Source organism: Heptranchias perlo, chromosome 26 (genome assembly GCF_035084215.1).
Source record: "Heptranchias perlo isolate sHepPer1 chromosome 26, sHepPer1.hap1, whole genome shotgun sequence".
Lineage (NCBI taxonomy): Eukaryota > Metazoa > Chordata > Chondrichthyes > Hexanchiformes > Hexanchidae > Heptranchias > Heptranchias perlo.
In genome coordinates, this window is record NC_090350.1 from 8346734 (window position 1) to 8364897 (window position 18164).

At 43.3% G+C, this 18164-nt stretch overlaps 1 protein-coding gene across 1 annotated transcript in view; it reads right to left on the reverse strand.

Annotated features, from left to right (window-relative positions):
• The window catches only part of LOC137342497 (adhesion G protein-coupled receptor B2-like), a 697882-nt gene that overhangs the window by 334620 nt on the left and 345098 nt on the right, over positions 1-18164 (reverse strand). The window contains exons 7-8 of the mRNA XM_068006399.1: positions 9176-9340; positions 5439-5540 (exon numbers count right to left, since the gene is read on the reverse strand). Coding sequence (XP_067862500.1) covers positions 5439-5540; positions 9176-9340 — 267 coding nt within the window. The remainder of the gene's footprint in view (positions 1-5438; positions 5541-9175; positions 9341-18164) is intronic.

The following is an 18164-nucleotide window of genomic DNA, read 5'->3' on the forward strand; positions in this document are numbered from 1 at the left end:
CCATCAGCCCTGTCTACTCTAATCCCATATTCCAGCATTTGGTCCGTAGCCTTGTATGCTATGGCATTTCAAGTGCTCATCCAAATGCTTCTTGAATGTTGTGAGGGTTCCTGCCTCCACAACCCTTTCAGGCAGTGAGTTCCAGACTCCAACCACCCTCTGGGTGAAAAAGTTCTTTCTCAAATCCCCTCTAAACCTCCCGCCTTTTACCTTGAATCTATGTCCCCTTGTTATAGAACCCTCAACGAAGGGAAAAAGCTCCTTAGTATCCATCCTATCTGTGCCCCTCATAATTTTGTACACCTCAATCATGTCCCCCCTCAGCCTCCTCTGCTCCAAGGAAAACAAACCCAATCTTCCCAGTCTCTCTTCATAGCTGAAGCGCTCCAGCCCTGGTAACATCCTGGTGAATCTCCTCTGCACCCTCTCCAAAGCGATCACATCCTTCCTGTAGTGTGGCGACCAGAACTGCACACAGTACTCCAGCTGTGGCCTAACCAGTGTTTTATACAGCTCCATCATAACCTCCTTGCTCTTATATTCTATGCCTCGGCTAATAAAGGCAAGTATCCCATATGCCTTCTTTACCACCTTATCTACCTGTTCCGCCGCCTTCAGGGATCTATGAACTTGCACACCAAGATCCCTCTGACCCTCTGTCTTGCCTAGGGTCCTCCCATTCATTGTGTATTCCCTTGCCTTGTTAGTCCCTCCAAAGTGCATCACCTCGCACTTTTCCGGGTTAAATTCCATTTGCCACTGTTCCGCCCATCTGACCAACCCATCTATATCGTCCTGCAGACTGAGGCTATCCTCCTCGCTATTTACCACCCTACCAATTTTTGTATCATCAGCGAACTTACTGATCATACCTTTTACATTCATATCCAAGTCATTAATGTAGACCACAAACAGCAAGGGACCCAGCACCGATCCCTGTGGTACCCCACTGGCCACAGGCTTCTAGTCACAAAAACAACCTTCGACCATCACCCTCTGCCTTCTGCCACTAAGCCAGTTTTGTATCCAAAGTGCCAAGGCACCCTGGATTCCATGGGCTCGTACCTTCTTGACCAGTCTCCTGTGGGGGACTTTATCGAAGTCCCCCACAGGAGACTGGTCAATGAGTCCCATTGAATTGATATATACACAATCGCCATCTTTCACCCTGGAGTTGTGTATTAAGGCTGACAACTGTCCACCTACAATTCATCTTTTTGCGTTGTAGCAGTGGCAGTGTTTGACTCCCTTCCTCAATGTATTTGGCTTCTCTATCTGAGTTCTTTTCAGAGTTTTAACAGATCAGTATATAGTTATTTATTGAACAATTAATCACATTATATGTTTAATTTTGTATGTTGTTGCCATCTGTTGCAGCAGGATTTTGACAGTAACGTGAATACATTTTACTGCTATTTGTGAGCTGAGGACTAGTTTTCTGAATGCATGTTCCTGGCCTGGAGCATTCCTCACCAGGAGTGTATAAACTGGGAAATTGTGAGCGTGCCACTGGTGCGCAAAGCTCCAGGCCAGAGCACACTTTCTAGAATTGGCCTGCTGGGGTTTAAATAATAGCTCCTTAAAAAGTGCTTAGAAATAGCTGAGTAATGTTAGTAATAATGACAAGGAATTGAACGATCTGACGATTGGGATTTGGTTCATCCTTGAGCTGTTGAGGTAAAAGTTGGTATTTGCCGACAGAGAGAATGGCACCAAAAGCAGACAGACAAAACCACTGTACCTCAGTCCCTGCCTCAGCATGAAAGAGTAATTAAAAATAAAGCATGAACGCAAGAGAAACTATCAAATTGTTAAAGCTTATGATTTTGTGATTTGCCTGCAGAACCATGTACATAAAACTGATCCAAAATCAATGTAGTTCAAAAAATAAAACACAAATCTTTATTAAAAATAAATATATATTATACACAGCATATCTGATAATTTGCACTTTATGAAATATGCATCAACATTTCAAATACAGTAACTTTGTAGACAGCACAAAACTACTTAAATTTCAAATTAATTATCTATTAAGATTTTTAATAATGGAACATGCGTCTTTAGTTATGCCAATATCTCACAGCTGTTCTTGGTGAGCAATAATTTCGGACAGCAAAATGTGGATCGAATTATCAGAAACATGACCTGTATCTCACCTTCAAACTTACTTGTGTTTGTTCAGGGTAGATCTTTTTTTTAGTGACCTCACGATCATTGTTTTGCTGGATGCTACATCATCCCTATTTTGTGCCTGAAGACTTCAATTCACAACCTCAAAAAACTTGATGCATTAAAATTTGTTTTAATATTCCTTTTTTAATTCTTCCACATTTCCTTTAGGTCCATCCATTCCATGCACCATGTCCCAGGTAAGAAAGCAGGCAAGCAACGTTTTCCCAGATCTCTAATTCTGCTTGTTTGAAAATAGTTAGCAGATAGTGAAAAATATGGGCCAGTGTAACTCTCTCATTTATTTCCCCCATCAAACCCTCCAATGGAAAAGATTTTAGACTCTGCTTACCATCTCTCCCAATCACAATTAATCTCCCAATAAAGTTGCCAAAGGGGTCATTTTGACCCGCAGCTGAGGAAGGCTGATGATGGGATCTTAAGGGTGAATTGCTGTGTTTCATTGTGTTGTTAGACAGTGTGCAACAATCCAAGCAAATGATAAATCATTACAAAAGGGTCATAGAACTCAAATACACGATAACTGTTTTGTCACTAAATCATTGAAGACTCATCACAGCCCAGGGATCGTTGCCTTCACCCAGTAAATGCTCAGGGAATCAGGACAGACAAGGGATCGTTGCCTTTACCCGGTAAATGCTCAGGGAATCAGGACAGACCAGGGATCATTGCCCTTACCCCCTAGTAAACCCTCAGGGAATCAGGTCAGACCAGGGATCATTACGCTTACCCAGTAAACGCTCAGGGAACCAGGACAGACCAGGGATCGTTACCCTTGCCCAGTAAACACAGGGAACCAGGACACACCAGGGATCATTATGCTGACCCAGTAAACATATGGAACCAGGACAGACCACGGATCGTTACCCTTACCCGGTAAACACAGGGAACCAGGACAGACCAGGGATCATTACCTTTACCCAGTAAACACAGGGAACCAGGACAGACCACGGATCGATACCCTTACCCAGTAAACACAGGGAACCAGGACAGACCACGGATCGTTACCCTTACCCAGTAAACACAGGGAACCAGGACAGACCACGGATCGATACACTTATCCAGTAAACACAGGGAACCAGGACAGACCACGGATCGATACCCTTACCCAGTAAACACAGGGAACCAGGACAGACCACGGATTAGTGCCTTCACCCAGTAAACTATTGGGGAAGCAGGACAGACCAGGGATTGGTGCCTTTACCCAGTAAACCAATAAAGAATCAGCATAAACCAGGGGTTGGCGCCATTCTATGAAGGGGCCATCGAGTCACCTGTCGCTGCCTCCTTACAAGCAGCAATCCCAACTGTCCCATCCGCCTCTCTCAAAGACCTTCCCCTCCAGCATGCCCTCTAGAGGCTAACCTCGCCAACCTCCATCCCATCTTGTTTACCCCACGCACTACCCCTTTGCGCTCTACCAGTAGTTCAATCACCGACCGTCTCCAGATTTCCCTCCAGAATGTCCGTGAACACGGACTTTATTGTGGATGACTGCACTGACATCCTGCCTTTGAATAAAACTTGGATCATGAGTGGTGACATCTTGCTACTTTCTGCAGCCTTCCCGCCTGGCTGTACTTTCTACCACCTGCCCTGCCCAAACCACTATGGTGGTGGTGTGTCCCTTATCACGACGTCACACCTTGGTCTCTCCCGCTACTCCTCTAGCACTTTTTCCTCCTTTTAACACCTCACCTTATTCCACTCATCTCAATTCTCCTTTAAAATCCTTGTTGCACCCCACAAGTTTCTCACTGTCCATTCCCCCCTCAGCTTCTGCACCGAGTACTCCTCATCCTTGGTGCTTTTAATCTCCATCTGAGCTAACCTTGCCCTCGCTCTGAATTCACTGCCCTCCTGTGCTCCTTAAACTTCTCCCTCCATATAAACTCTCCTACCCATATTCACAGCCACCCCCTCGATCTGCCATCTCCCGCGGCTTCTCCTTTCCCATGGTCTCGATCACTGACCACTTCCTTGTATCCCTCATCACCCACAACCCCACTCCCTTCCAGCATCACTTCTTTTTGCGTGCGCTCCTCGAAAAAACACTCCCAAGACATTTATAACTGCACTTTGAAACTGTGTCACCTTTGGCCTTCCATTCACTATGATACTTCTGCAACTGTCTAATTGCTCAACTACTTCCTCATCTACACCTTTGTTGCCCTTGTCCCCAGAAAAACTTTTACTCTTTTCCTTCCTAGCCATTCTTCCTGGTATGGCCTCCACCTTCGTTTCCTGAAGTCCAAGGGGCGGAGACGTCAGCGTATCTGGCACGCAAGTGCTTTAACCATCCATCACCAGATCTGGCTGCACCACGCCTATCGAGCTTCCTTCTCCTCTGCTAAAACCATACGCTATTCCAGGATCATCCTGAAGAGCAAAGATAACCTTGGCCCCTCTCCCCTGAGCCCTCCACCCTCACCTCCAGCAACAAGTGCAAGGAAAGCATCCAATTCTTTGTCACCAAGGCTGAGACCATACGTTGAGTTGCCTTTGCTGCATCCTCCCCTACCCCTTTCCTACCATGCCAAACCTCCCTCCCAGGCTCCCCCTTTCTTAATTTGCGCATCTCTCCAGTTTGTCAACCATCTCCCTTCATGCCCTCTTCGAGCTCATCTCATCCATGAGACCCTCCTCATGCTTCCTTGACCCCATTCCCACTAAATTGGTAACCACCCAAATTTCCTTCCTGGCACCTGTGCCAGCTGAATTTGTAAATGGTTCCCTCTCATCGGGTGTTATCTACCTCTCTTTCAAAACTGCTCTCTCTCCTCAAAATGCATTGTTGTAAAGAGCAAGAATCACCCTACGGCTCCATTACTCCAGATCTCCTCATTTCAAGTATTTTAACCAACTGGCCTTGGAACAGGAATACATTTAACAAAAAACAATGCATTGCAACACAACAGTAGTTATATCACGAAACTAGGTTCCAAAGCACAGGAGAAAATCATTCAGTAGCACACTAAATTACCGGCTTGTACAAGATCAAAACAGAGACTTCTGATTTTAACTCTCTCCCCAGTTCATCAACTAACAGATCTTCATTCTCACTTTATTGCCCTTTGAATGAAGGTTAACTTGAATTTACAACAGCCTCGCACTCACTTTACTAAAGTGCCAATGTGCACCAGCTGAATTACTGTCATGGGACACAGATTTATGTGCAAAAACAGAATAAAAATTTGTTGAACCATTTCCCTACAGAGTAAGTAATATTATTGTTGTATTATTACCTGTTGCATTTGGAGGGCATTTGTTATAAACAAGTTCCCCAGCTGCAGTCCTCTTCCAGGTCATTGTCATGATGTAGTCATCCCTACACATCTCATGGGGAGCTACAGGAAAGGTAAAATGAGTTACATTAGTTAAAATTATTGAAAGGGCGAGTTATTTTTTGCAAAGAACATTAAGGTCTGAACCTCACTTCTGTTTCAGTTCAACTTTTCAAGACTGAAACATGCATTAATTTTGGGCTATTTTGCTATACTTCGATAGTCCAAATTTCACAATTAAAGGGAGTAAAAATTCTGTTCTTTGCTCAGTCCTGACCTTTTTTTAAATTATGTAATTGGCTGTACAATGACAGCAGCAATGTTTGACACAGTATTGTGACAAATGGGAGGAAGACTCAATGTGTACCTCCAAACTGGTTAAAAAAAAATTTTTTTTTAAAAATTCGTTCACGGGATGTGGGCGTCGCTGGCAAGGCTGGCATTTATTGCCCATCCCTAATTGCCCCTTGAGAAGGTGGTGGTGAGCCGCCTTCTTGAACCGCTGCAGTCCGTGTGGTGACGGTTCTCCCACAGTGCTGTTCGGAAGGGAGTTCCAGGATTTTGACCCAGCGACAATGAAGGAACGGCGATATATTTCCAAGTCGGGATGGTGTGTGACTTGGAGGGGAACGTGCAGGTGATGTTGTTCCCATGCGCCTGCTGCCCTTGTCCTTCTAGGTGGTAGAGGTCGCGGGTTTGGGAGGTGCTGTCGAAGAAGCCTTGGCGAGTTGCTGCAGTGCATCCTGTGGATGGTGCACACTGCAGCCACAGTGCGCCGGTGGTGAAGGGAGTGAATGTTTAGGGTGGTGGATGGGGTGCCAATCAAGCGGGCTGCTTTATCTTGGATGGTGTCGAGCTTCTTGAGTGTTGTTGGAGCTGCACTCATCCAGGCAAGTGGAGAGTATTCCATCACACTCCTGACTTGTGCCTTGTAGATGGTGGAAAGGCTTTGGGGAGTCAGGAGTTGAGTCACTCGCCGCAGAATACCCAGCCTCTGACCTGCTCTCGTAGCCACAGTATTTATATGGCTGGTCCAGTTAAGTTTCTGGTCAATGGTGACCCCCAGGATGTTGATGGTGGGGGATTCGGCGATGGTAATGCCGTTGAATGTCAAGGGGAGGTGGTTAGACTCTCTCTTGTTGGAGATGGTCATTGCCTGGCACTTATCTGGCGCGAATGTTACTTGCCACTTATGAGCCCAAGCCTGGATGTTGTCCAGGTCTTGCTGTATGCAGGCTCGGACTGCTTCATTATCTGAGGGGTTGCGAATGGAACTGAACACTGTGCAGTCATCAGCGAACATCCCCATTTCTGACCTTGTGATGGAGGGAAGGTCATTGATGAAGCAGCTGAAGATGGTTGGGCCTAGGACACTGCCCTGAGGAACTCCTGCAGCAATGCCCTGGGGCTGAGATGACTGGCCTCCAACAACCACTACCATCTTCCTTTGTGCTAGGTATGACTCCAGCCACTGGAGAGTTTTCCCCCTGATTCCCATTGACTTCAATTTTACTAGGGCTCCTTGGTGTCACACTCGGTCAAATGCTGCCTTGATGTCAAGGGCAGTCACTCTCACCTCACCTCTGGAATTCAGCTCTTTTGTCCATGTTTGGACCAAGGCTGTAATGAGGTCTGGAGCCGAGTGGTCCTGGCGGAACCCAAACTGAGCATCGGTGAGCAGGTTATTGGTGAGTAAGTGCCGCTTGATAGCACTGTCGACGACACCTTCCATCACTTTGCTGATGATTGAGAGTAGACTGATGGGGCGGTAATTGGCCGGATTGGATTTGTCCTGCTTTTTGTGGACAGGACATACCTGGGCAATTTTCCACATTGTCGGGTGGATGCCAGTGTTGTAGCTGTACTGGAACAGCTTGGCTGGAGGCGCAGCTAGTTCTGGAGCACAAGTCTTCAGCACTACAGCTGGGATGTTGTCAGGGCCCATAGCCTTTGCTGTATCCATAGCCTATGGATTACTGTTGGTGATATTAGTGGGAAAACACTTAACATATTTGTGTGACATTACCCTGTCTGTTATTTTAGTGAGGTGTTAATCTATTTAAATCAAACCAGTTCTGACGAAAGGTCTTCGACCTGAAACGTTAACTCTGTTTCTTTCTGCACGGATGCTGCCTGACTTGCTGAGCTTTTCCAGCATTTTCTGTTTTTATTTCAGATTTCCAGCATCTGCAGTATTTTGCTTTTGATCCCAGGTATGACTGCTGTCCAGTGACGCTTCCTGGACTGTGTGTACACTAGAAAATCAAATGAAAATGGGATTGCATGTGATGCCCTCCATGGTTGAATAGCTTGCCAACAGTCACTATCCAGGCTTATTTGGGGAAGATATGAGAGCATTCCTGACACACCAAGCTGTGATGTGGCATGTGTCATTGCCTCCAAAAAAGGTGGCGACAAAACTGGAATTTAGAAACATCCCACATTGTAACAGCCTTAAAGAGTGCAGAAGCTGCACGTTTTTTCATAGCTGCCATTCAAATTAGCTAAAAGCAAATCTGATGCTGAAAATGTGAAATCTGAAATAAAAACAGAAAATGGTGGAAACACTCAGCATCTGTGGAGAGAAGAAGTGGAAAGGAGAAAGATAATGGACTGAGGATCGGTGGGATAATGATTGGAGACACATTTAGAATAACAATGAAACTGATTCCAGGTTATGCAGTGCGCTATGAAATAGTAGGACATGAGATTCCAGAAGCAGGAGGATTACCATGATTGAAGTATTTAAGATAATGAAGTGAAGTGACAGGGGAGTTCAGGAATGACTCTTCCTTCCAATAATTAAATCTAGAACAAGGGGACATAATCAGAATACAAGCAAATCCAGGGAAACTTTATTCATACAAAAGGCTGTGAAAATGTGTAGCCCATTGTTCTAGAAGGCCACAGATGCAAAATCAATTGAGGTGTTTGAGTGAGATAGATACTTACTTGGCAAGCAAGGGTATCAGCAGAAAAGGAAGACAATTGGGATTAAAAAAGATGGAGTTCCCATGGCCAATAAAATGGAGGAGCATGCTCGATGGGTCAAATGGCCTAAACCTGTTCTCATATTCCCAATGTCAGACATGCCATTGTGGGTAAATGCCAAACAAGGTCAGGTGCTTCTTCACAGGGACAAAGGCAGTGAAAATCAAAGGGAGAGTCACCCTGGATCATTGTCATCCAGCTGGTAGCAACCAGTTCCATACAGGCATTGGCATGGACATGCAAACAGATTTCCTGCTCTGAGTAAGAGAATGGGAAAACAGGAAAAAAGTAGAATATTGCAAAAGAACGTAATTAAACTGATCTTCTAGTCAAGTAACTTAACCTCCGTTTCTTGCAATCACGTCAGCTCAAACAGTACCCCACCAGTACACGCTGTGGAAGACCAATATCTATGATTTTAATGGATGGTTTCCAAGGAGACCTGAGGTAAAGCATCCGATTTGCAAAACCGGTTTACCCAGATACAGTGTTACGATAGATCTGCTCCTTAATCCAATGACATATCGGGGATTACTATCAGAGCCAGACGTTATGCAGAATTAGGTAATTGTTCCCTGTCTGCTTCACTCCATTCCCTTCTGGGCTATAGAGGAACGTCCTGAACTAAAGTGGCCGAGGTGGGTGAAAGCAAATAAGCTGTGAAAGTAAAGCATAAATTGAAGTATTGCGAAATATAATTCTCCTACCTGGGCATCTTTTCTCATTGCATGTCCTGACCTCTTCCCCTGATCCTTCACATGGGTAACCTTCAACACTTGTCCCTTTGCACATTCGGAAGCGCCGTTGCCAGCCACTGTCACATGTCTTGGAACACAAACTCCAGTGGTTCCACGGGCCCCATTTGCCATCAGCTTAAAAAATGATAAAATGTAATTAACTCATTTGGGGCATTTGCCTGCATCTGCAGCAGCACAGTCTCCCCAAATGACTAGTGTAGGAAAATACCTGACGATTGTTTGGCAAGTATTGTATTTCATTCATCATCTAAATCACACAACTATTTTGTACACAGAAAACCTTAGCTTTCTCCTCAGAAAAGCAACACACACTGAGATGCAGGGTAAGAATTGCTGTAGATACTGTGTGTAACATTATGAGTACGTTGAGGATAATTAAACCTAACCAACCCGGCAGAAACTGAAGAGATGCCTGTTTTACAGCCCGTCTGATCTTACTCTCCATTGACTTGAAAAATTGGATGGGCAGCTGACCCGATCCCATCAGATTCCCATCAGGCAGGTTAGATTAAAATTACCCCTGTTCTTTTTGAATGCACTTATGATGTCACTACACATAACAACCAGAGTAATTCTTCTCCCATGTAGTATAAACAAAGTGTTTTTGAGTTATGAAGGCATTTTCAAAAGTGAAACAATATCTTTCTTTGTGATGTTTGGAGTGCATACCTCTCAATCCACAAAGGGGAAGGAAAGTTTAGGGGGAGTGCATTTAGTTCAAACAATTTCCTTTTTATACAAGAAAATTATAATTTACCAGATGTTTCTTCAACTTTTTTTTAAATGTTAATTTTAGCACCAGTCTGGAGACCACCAAATAAGGGTTTCCCTCTGTGCTACGCTGCTCTGGTAGCATCAGTTATACAGTGTGTTCTGGAGTGGCTCCATTGCAAATAGTGGGAGGTGATTTGAAGCAGCCTGAATCCAGGAAGTCAGATTGGAAGTGTGGAATTACCTGCCAGGAAGTCAGATTGGAAGTGTGGTTTCCTAGCTGTCGGGTATCTCCAGAGCATTCCTTAGGTGGTCTGAAGCCACTCTCCTCCCCACCGCTGTTTGTATCAGCGCCGTTCCACAGCGATCGCCAGTAATTGATGTAATCAGAGCAGCTTAGCAGGGAGGGAGACCGACCCTTGGGTTATGCAGAATGGTGCTAAAATGCTCTCTCTACACTTTCCTCCCCTTTAAAGCTCTTGGGATTGTGGGTCACATTACTTTAGGAGGGATTACTTCTTTGTAAACTCTGTGCCCTGTCATTCATCTAACGAGTCACACTCTTGTGACACGCCTCTTATCCCAAATGAAACTTCAATACTCCATTTCAGATAGTTTCAAACAGAATTCCAATTTGAATTTTTTCAATTGCTATGGGTAATCAGAAACTCTAAGTACTGAGATTTGGGTACTGGATGGGGCAGTGTGTTAGACACTGGCCTATCCTCAGGTTAAATCCAGCTCAGATTGATAAGATGCAATGTCCGTGTCTCCTGGCTGTATGGACCCTGTATGAAATAAGTTTGAGCAGTCTCAATCCATGCTAGTGGGTCCACCTACAAAATTGTCCCTAATTCAATAATGACAGTTTCATACAGGCCACAAGATGGTTCATGTGGGAAATAGAAAAGTATTACACCGGTGCAGTAGGGATGCTCTTCTGATGTTAGTGTTAAGGCACTTTGTTGGGGTATAATAGTTAGTTTTGCTCTGCATCTAATAGTGTTTTGGCTGATCTGGAAGTGCTTGAAGCTGATAGTGGTTGAAATGGAAAGTGGTCCATGCCCCAGCATTAAAATCCTTCAACTTGATAAGCACAAAATAATCACTCACAAAGTTATTGGGATTTGACATCAGAATTATGTCCTGTGAACCTAAACTACAGACCCTAAGTTAAATCCTAATAGTAAATTAAACATTCCTAGTCTTTAATAGTCTCAAAATATGATGTAAATTTTTCTTCTTCAGCTTTCCTTTCAGCTTTTACTTTCATCATCTGTTTCTTGTTTCATTTGCCTCATTTAAGCAGTTTCAATTTTCTGCCACCACTGGTCACTTTTTCTCTTGCTCACTTTTCCTGTTTAAAACCAATCTTTCCACTTTCTATTTCCACTCTCCTGAGGACATCTCTTGCTCCTCTATTTCACTCCTGTCTTCTTTCTTAATTCTGCCCTAATGTCTCTCCTCTGCCACCATGAAGTTGTGAGCTTGGCATTGGAGTAATGTGGTAAGAATGGTATGTCTCCCAATTGTGATGTAGGACCACAAAATATACAGCTCAGTGCGATAAAGCCTGTTTTATTATAAGGGACTTGCAGTTATATATACTGTAAATTCAAGTGCCTAAGTCACATCAGTGTGCAAACTGTCCCCCAACACTTGGAGGATATAAAATGTGATTGAGAGAGTAACTTATACACTATGGTTCTATTCTGTAAGGACCACAGATGGAAACTTTCTGCCTCACGAGAGAAAAGTGACCGTTTTAGTTTATTTTTCATTTTTCTCCTCCAACTGTAATTTGGATGATTTTTGTAAAAGATCCCCCACCATCACTATCTTGTTTAAACATCATGACTAGAATCAAGTTTTAGTCTACAAAGTCTATCAGATCCTCTGTTCTCTGGACTTCTGCTGGTATCCTTCCCATCATCCTCAAGATCTGACCTCCAAACTCAACCCTGGTTAATGTCATCTCACAATCTCTCTTATTCCCGGTTAACTCTTCATTCCATCTCTAAGAAAAATGATTAATTTTACCCTTAATCTGCAGCCCTTACATTGATACTTTCTACAGTTATAGAAACTGGTCTTAACTGTCAAATTATCCATCAATTTGAAAGCTCTAGCCCCGTCCATGTTTGCCAGTGTGGTTTCAGCATGGCTACTTTATTAGTGATCTTGTCTATATTACGCACTTCTGGAACTCTGCTGATGCGCACTTTGATGAAACATCCATCATTGTCTTGGACACCTCAAAAGCCTTTGACAGTGTCTGGCACCGTGCACTTCCAAACAAGTTTCCATCAGCAACATAGTTTTCTCTAAAATTGCTTCATATCTGCTGTGGTTGATGGCTCAAATTATAACTATTTTTCAATTTACTCATGGGCTCTCCAGGTATCTGTTCTCTCTCCAAATCTGTTTCTTAGCAATGACCTTCTCCACTCATCATCCAACACTATCCACTCTTTTACTGATGATTCCACTCCATATTCATTAATTTTCTTCAGACTGTACGTTCTCAGTACCCACAATATCCATTTATCTTGCAAGGTGGAAACACTATGCAAGATGGAATCACTACATCTTAATCTTCTCCATGCCTTTCTATGGGCATTGGAAGTCTTGTTTTTTTTTAATCTTAATAAATAATATTTCATGTGGGGCTTTATTGTGTCAAAATATCTCAAAGCACTCTACACAATCAATTCCCTTTGAAGTGCACAACAGCTTCCATATTATGTAAGTAAATAAATGAGCTATCATACCCAAGCAACAACACAAACAGGAATGAGATGAAAGATCAGTTAATTTGATTTTTGATGCTATTGGTTGAGGGAGGCCAAAACACTAGGAGAACTCCCTGATCTTCATTGAATAGTGTCATGGGATCTTTAACATCCACTTGAACCACCAGACATATCCTCAATTTAACACTGTATTCAAAGACTGACACCTCCAACAATATAACTCTCTCAGACCTAAAATGGAATATCAGCCTAGATTATGGGCTCAAGCCATTGTGTGGAGTAGAACCAACAATCTTTTGAACCATGAGCAAAAATGCTGTAACTGAACCACAAATAGAATTTTTTTTCAAACACTCGGGAGGTGGGGGTGGTTTCAATGACTGGTCGCCCGTTTCACACCTGAAAAACGAAAAACTGGCAAAGGAAAATCTGGTCAGCATCTTGGACACCCATTGGTCTTCCTGATTCAATTTTCAGGCAGGCATGTAAATGAGTGCTCAGCACTCCTGCCCAAAACAGGCGGGAGGCTGTTTAAATATGCAAATCGTGGTTCTACGCCTGTTGCAGTAACCTGATTACAATTTTAATGTACAAATAGGTGGAGCATGCGCCATTCATGCCAATCCTAGTTGTACCAGGTGTTGTACACCCTAATCAACAGTCCTTTAAGCAGGCCGCTTAGGAAACGTTACATTTTTGGGGGAAATTTAAAAGATTTTTCTGGGGCCAGGAGCAGTCCCTCCCTCATCCAGAATCTTCTCCCCCCCGCCCGCCCTAATAGGCCGTACCTGCCGGTTAGCTCCTTGCAGAAGCCTACCAACTTTCCACCTATTTGGAGCCACCTTTTCGCCAGTGATGTTCAAATGAAGCCTGACCCTGAAAATAGTTTGATCCTCCTGGCTGTGGCCTTGGGCAGGTGCTGCTGGAGCACCACAGACATTGTGCCTATTTTGGGTCGAAGGTGAAAATCCTCCCCACAACTTCTTCGACATCTCTTACTGGCAACTTATGTTTGATGGCTCCACCCATTACCTTTCTTTATCTAACAACATTCTTGGCCTCACTAAGTGCTCTGAGATCTAATGGAACTCCAACATTTCCTCCATTGCTAAAGCTGTCTCCAAGAAGCTCTGTTTCCTCTTTCATGCCAAGCAGTTTTCTCTTCAATAATTCTTGTCCAAGTCCATCCGAGATTTGACTTCTGCTCTCATATCTAAGGAGGCTTATCTAAGTACTCTCAACATTCCTGGGTAGGATACAAGAAAGTAGTTTTCACTTTATAGGCAACTTCTCTCTCGCCTGTGACCTTCAAACTCTTTCTCCACTGCAATCTTCCCTGTGTCTTCTATTCTGAATGCTATCAGATCAGAAATCTGAGTTGTAGTGACATTGTGATTTAAATATCTGTAGTGTTCCATAAAATTGTATGCAAAACAAAGTGCAAGAATTGCAGGGGATGATCTTCATCAGACTAAGAAAGCAATGATTGTGCCTTATGTTGTTGGACTTATGTGATGCTGTAACTTCTGTGCAATGAATTAACACCTGATTCCCCACATAGTGACTTCCCAATTTCAGCCAGTCTAATTACTATACTTTGCAGGACGGAAAATATAAAATGTAGCCAGACTAGTTGCTTTCAACCACCACAATGACTACCAGTTACAAAGCACCAAAGGCTAGAGTTATAGTTGCCTGCCTGTTCCCTTGGTCAGGGAATTGTGTATGGCACAGAGGGAACCTGGAAAGGACAGAGGTAAAAAAACAAAAAGGGTAAAATGTATTGGAAACATATAATCACAAGACTCCAGGGTCAATAGGAAATGAAGTGGATATTTATCACAGACCTGCTGCACATTTCTCCTTTTAGAAACTGAACCATTGTTATTGTTAGAATCCAAATATACTTTAAAAAACAATATTATTCTAACTACGCTATAGTCTTAAAATAACACTTCATCTAAATCTGGTGCACCTTAGTTTATTCAGAAAATATTATTGAGTTTTTCCAGCTGGGTGTATTTTACCATGTTTCCTGGTGAGTATATTTGGAACGTTACCGAGGAATGTGTTCTGGAGCATTTCCTGGTGGATGCAGTAAGCAGAGTTTTCTAGTAAATATATTTTCGAGTATTTCTTCATGCCTGTATTTTACAGCATTTCCCAGTGAGTGTTATTTTTTCTGTTTCATCCAGAACTTCCCCCTGCCTCAGCCCATCTAAATCCCACATCCATGCCCTTGTCACTTCCAGACACGATTATTCCAGTGTTCACCTGGCTGTCTTTCCATTTTCCACCCACTCCACAAAAACCAGTTCATCCAAATTTCTGCTCCCCATATCCTATCCTGCACAAAGTGCTGCTAACCCATCAATCTTGTCCTCGCAGACCTAGGAACTTGGCTTCCTTTAATGCCTTCAGTCTGTCCAGTACCTTTCTATAGGCTACAACCATTTTTCTTACAATCTCATCATCGCGACCTAGAAATTCTACCCCAACAGTAGGAAGGCGGTCTGAGGTTTTCTCCATGAACACAGACACAAAGAAAACTCTTGCCATTCCTTAGCTACTTGATATAATGCCCCCTTTGCAGTCCTTCAGGGGTTCTACAGTTCCCTGATTGCCTGTTTGCTATGGATAGATTTATAAAAGCCTTTCACAGATTATGTTTTATTCTCCCACTGCTAGTCAGTTTCTTAGTCTCCCTAAATTTATTCTTAGATTCATCCTTGTCCTCTGATCTACATGTGGATCTGTACTTCAAGAAAGCTCTTATTCTGTGTCACCCACATCAATCCCCTCTTTTCTCTACTGCAATTCTTTCCAAGTTTGCACTGACAATGTATTCCTGAAAGTGTTCCATTTTTCCTCTGTACTCTTCTTTTTTTAAGTCTGCCCTGTACACCGTCCTCAGTTAGTTCCTCCTTTTTTCCAGATCAACTTTCTGAAAATTGACAGTTTGTGCAGTACTCCTCTTCTCCAGAGTAAGCCTGATGCTAAACTCCAATATATTATGGTCACTATTTCCAAGGTGCTCGTTAACTGTAGCCTGGTTCAACTTTACCTAGTTATTACACAGTATCAAGTCGAATGGCACCTCATGCCTTAGGTTCCTTAATCATTTGGGTCATGTAACGTGTCATCATGTCCAGAAACATATTTTCTCACATGTTACTCCCATTAAATTTCCTCCCACTTTGTTATCAAATTCTGACGTCTCTCAATCTGCAGGGTGACAATCATCTGAAGCAAGTATTACAGAAGTCTCCCTCCCCTTATCTAAAGTTAGAATAAAGATTTTCACACAGAGGGTCATTAGGGCATAGAATGCTTTACATAAAGTAGCTTTTGGAACAGAGAGTATAGGACTGATAATCTAATAATGGGTGCCCAATGCGCTTCAGTGCATTGGATGCAGAGCAGGCTGTGGGACCAAAGATACAAGGTAGAGGGTGATGATGAGGGGAAAGCAATTGTAACACTGGCTTCTTTGAGGACAAGGGCAGTCTGTGTCAGGAACATAATAGGTACTGGTTCAGGCCAGAAGTGCTAATTTTAAGTGAACACATAGGCACAATCAACATTGGGACCAACTAATTTTCTGTCCAAAGCTGAACGAGCCTGTCCCCCAACTTGGAGAGTAGGGCCTGGAGCTGAGAGAGCAACAGCAGAGCTCATGGTTATAGTGAGAGTAGTGCGAGTGGGACCTCCCTTAAACTCCCTGTGAGGAAGGAAGAGAACCTATCTGGAGCACTCGGGTAGAACCTTAGGGGAAGGATCAAGTGCAGGCAGAACTGGATAGCGTAATTCCTGGGAGGGAGGGAAAAAGTGAAGTGCTGTATATTCCTATGAAGCATTCGGATGCACCTGGGAGTGGTCCAAAAGCCGTGTGCAGGCGCAAAAAAAATGACCTGGGAGGGTGCAGTGTAGGTAAAATGCCAAGGAGGATTAATGAAGGGGAGAAATGAAAATTATCATGCTGGTCGAAAACATACTGATGTTTTGTTCCAATGATCTGATTAGTCTATGGTATCTGTGTACAGTTCTGTGTACAGTACTGTGTACAGTTCTGGTCACCCTATTATAGAAAGGATATTATTAAACTAGAAAGAGTGCAGAAAAGATTTACTAGGATGCTACCGGGACTTGATGGTTTGACTTATAGGGAGAGGTTGGATAGACTGAGACTTTTTTCCCTGGAGAGTAGGAGGTTTAGGGGTGATCTTATAGAAATCTATAAAATAATGAGGGGCATAGATAAGGTAGATAGTCAAAATCTTTTCCCAAAGGTAGGGGAGTCTATAACGAGGGGGCATAGATTTAAGGTGAGAGGGGAGAGATACAAAAGGGTCCAGAGGGGCAAATTTTTCACTCAAAGGGTGGTGAGTGTCTGGAACGAGCTGCCAGAGGCAGTAGTAGAGGCGGGTACAATTTTGTCTTTTAAAAAGCATTTGGACTGTTACATGGGCAAGATGGGTATAGAGGGATATGGGCCAAGTGCAGGCAACTGGGACTAGCTTAGTGGGATAAACTGGGAGACATGGACATGTTGAGCTGAAGGGCCTGTTTCCATGTTGTAAACTTCTATGATTCTATGATTCTATACGGTTAGCAACATTTAAGACACACTGCACTTGTACCACATACCAGGTTTCCGAATAAGTGACAAGACTCACCATCATTAAGACTGACAGATTAAAACGTCAGGCAGCCCGAAGATTGGAACTTGCACTGCAAAGTGAGCTGTTGCCTCCAGAGCTACCAGGTTGCCCTATCAACAGGAATTTATTTGAGAGGCAGAAGAATACAAAAGTATACGATGAGGGGATTTACACGTTCAGGAAACTAAATTGAAATGTGCCAGCGGCCATTTGCCTTTACTGAGCTAAATCACATTTATCTCATGGAAAAAGAGATAAACATTCCAGCCTCAACTTTACAAGAATTTTATAAATAACGTCCAAAGAAGACCTCAGTCTTGCCGAACGATTGCTTCCATTACTGTGCTTCTGCTGCATGGTATACACTGATTTACTGCAACTAGGCAGCTGCGTCACAGATGAGAAATGTCACTTATGCCGAGGGGAGGCTCATCATCTTTTGAGGCTATGGGTTAAAGTACATTGTCAAGTTAATTTAGGGAATGCTCTACACACTGCATTTCATCCATACGGCACATAACCCTGGTGTGCATAGTCATTGAGTGAAAAACAGATTACTCCATTCCACTTCCCTAACAGCCCTCACCTTGATGAACGCACAAATACACAAAGAAAATCTGAACAGTCCTAGGCTGACTATTTCACAGCTAACAGTCCTATGCTCACAATGTTAAAGTGAACAGTCCTAGGCTGACTATTTCACAGTGATCCCTAGGCTGAGTATGTCACAGTGTGTAGTAGCAGGTGAGTCAGTAACCAGAGGACACAGATTTAAGATAATTGGCAAAAAAATCCAACAGGAAATGAGGAGAA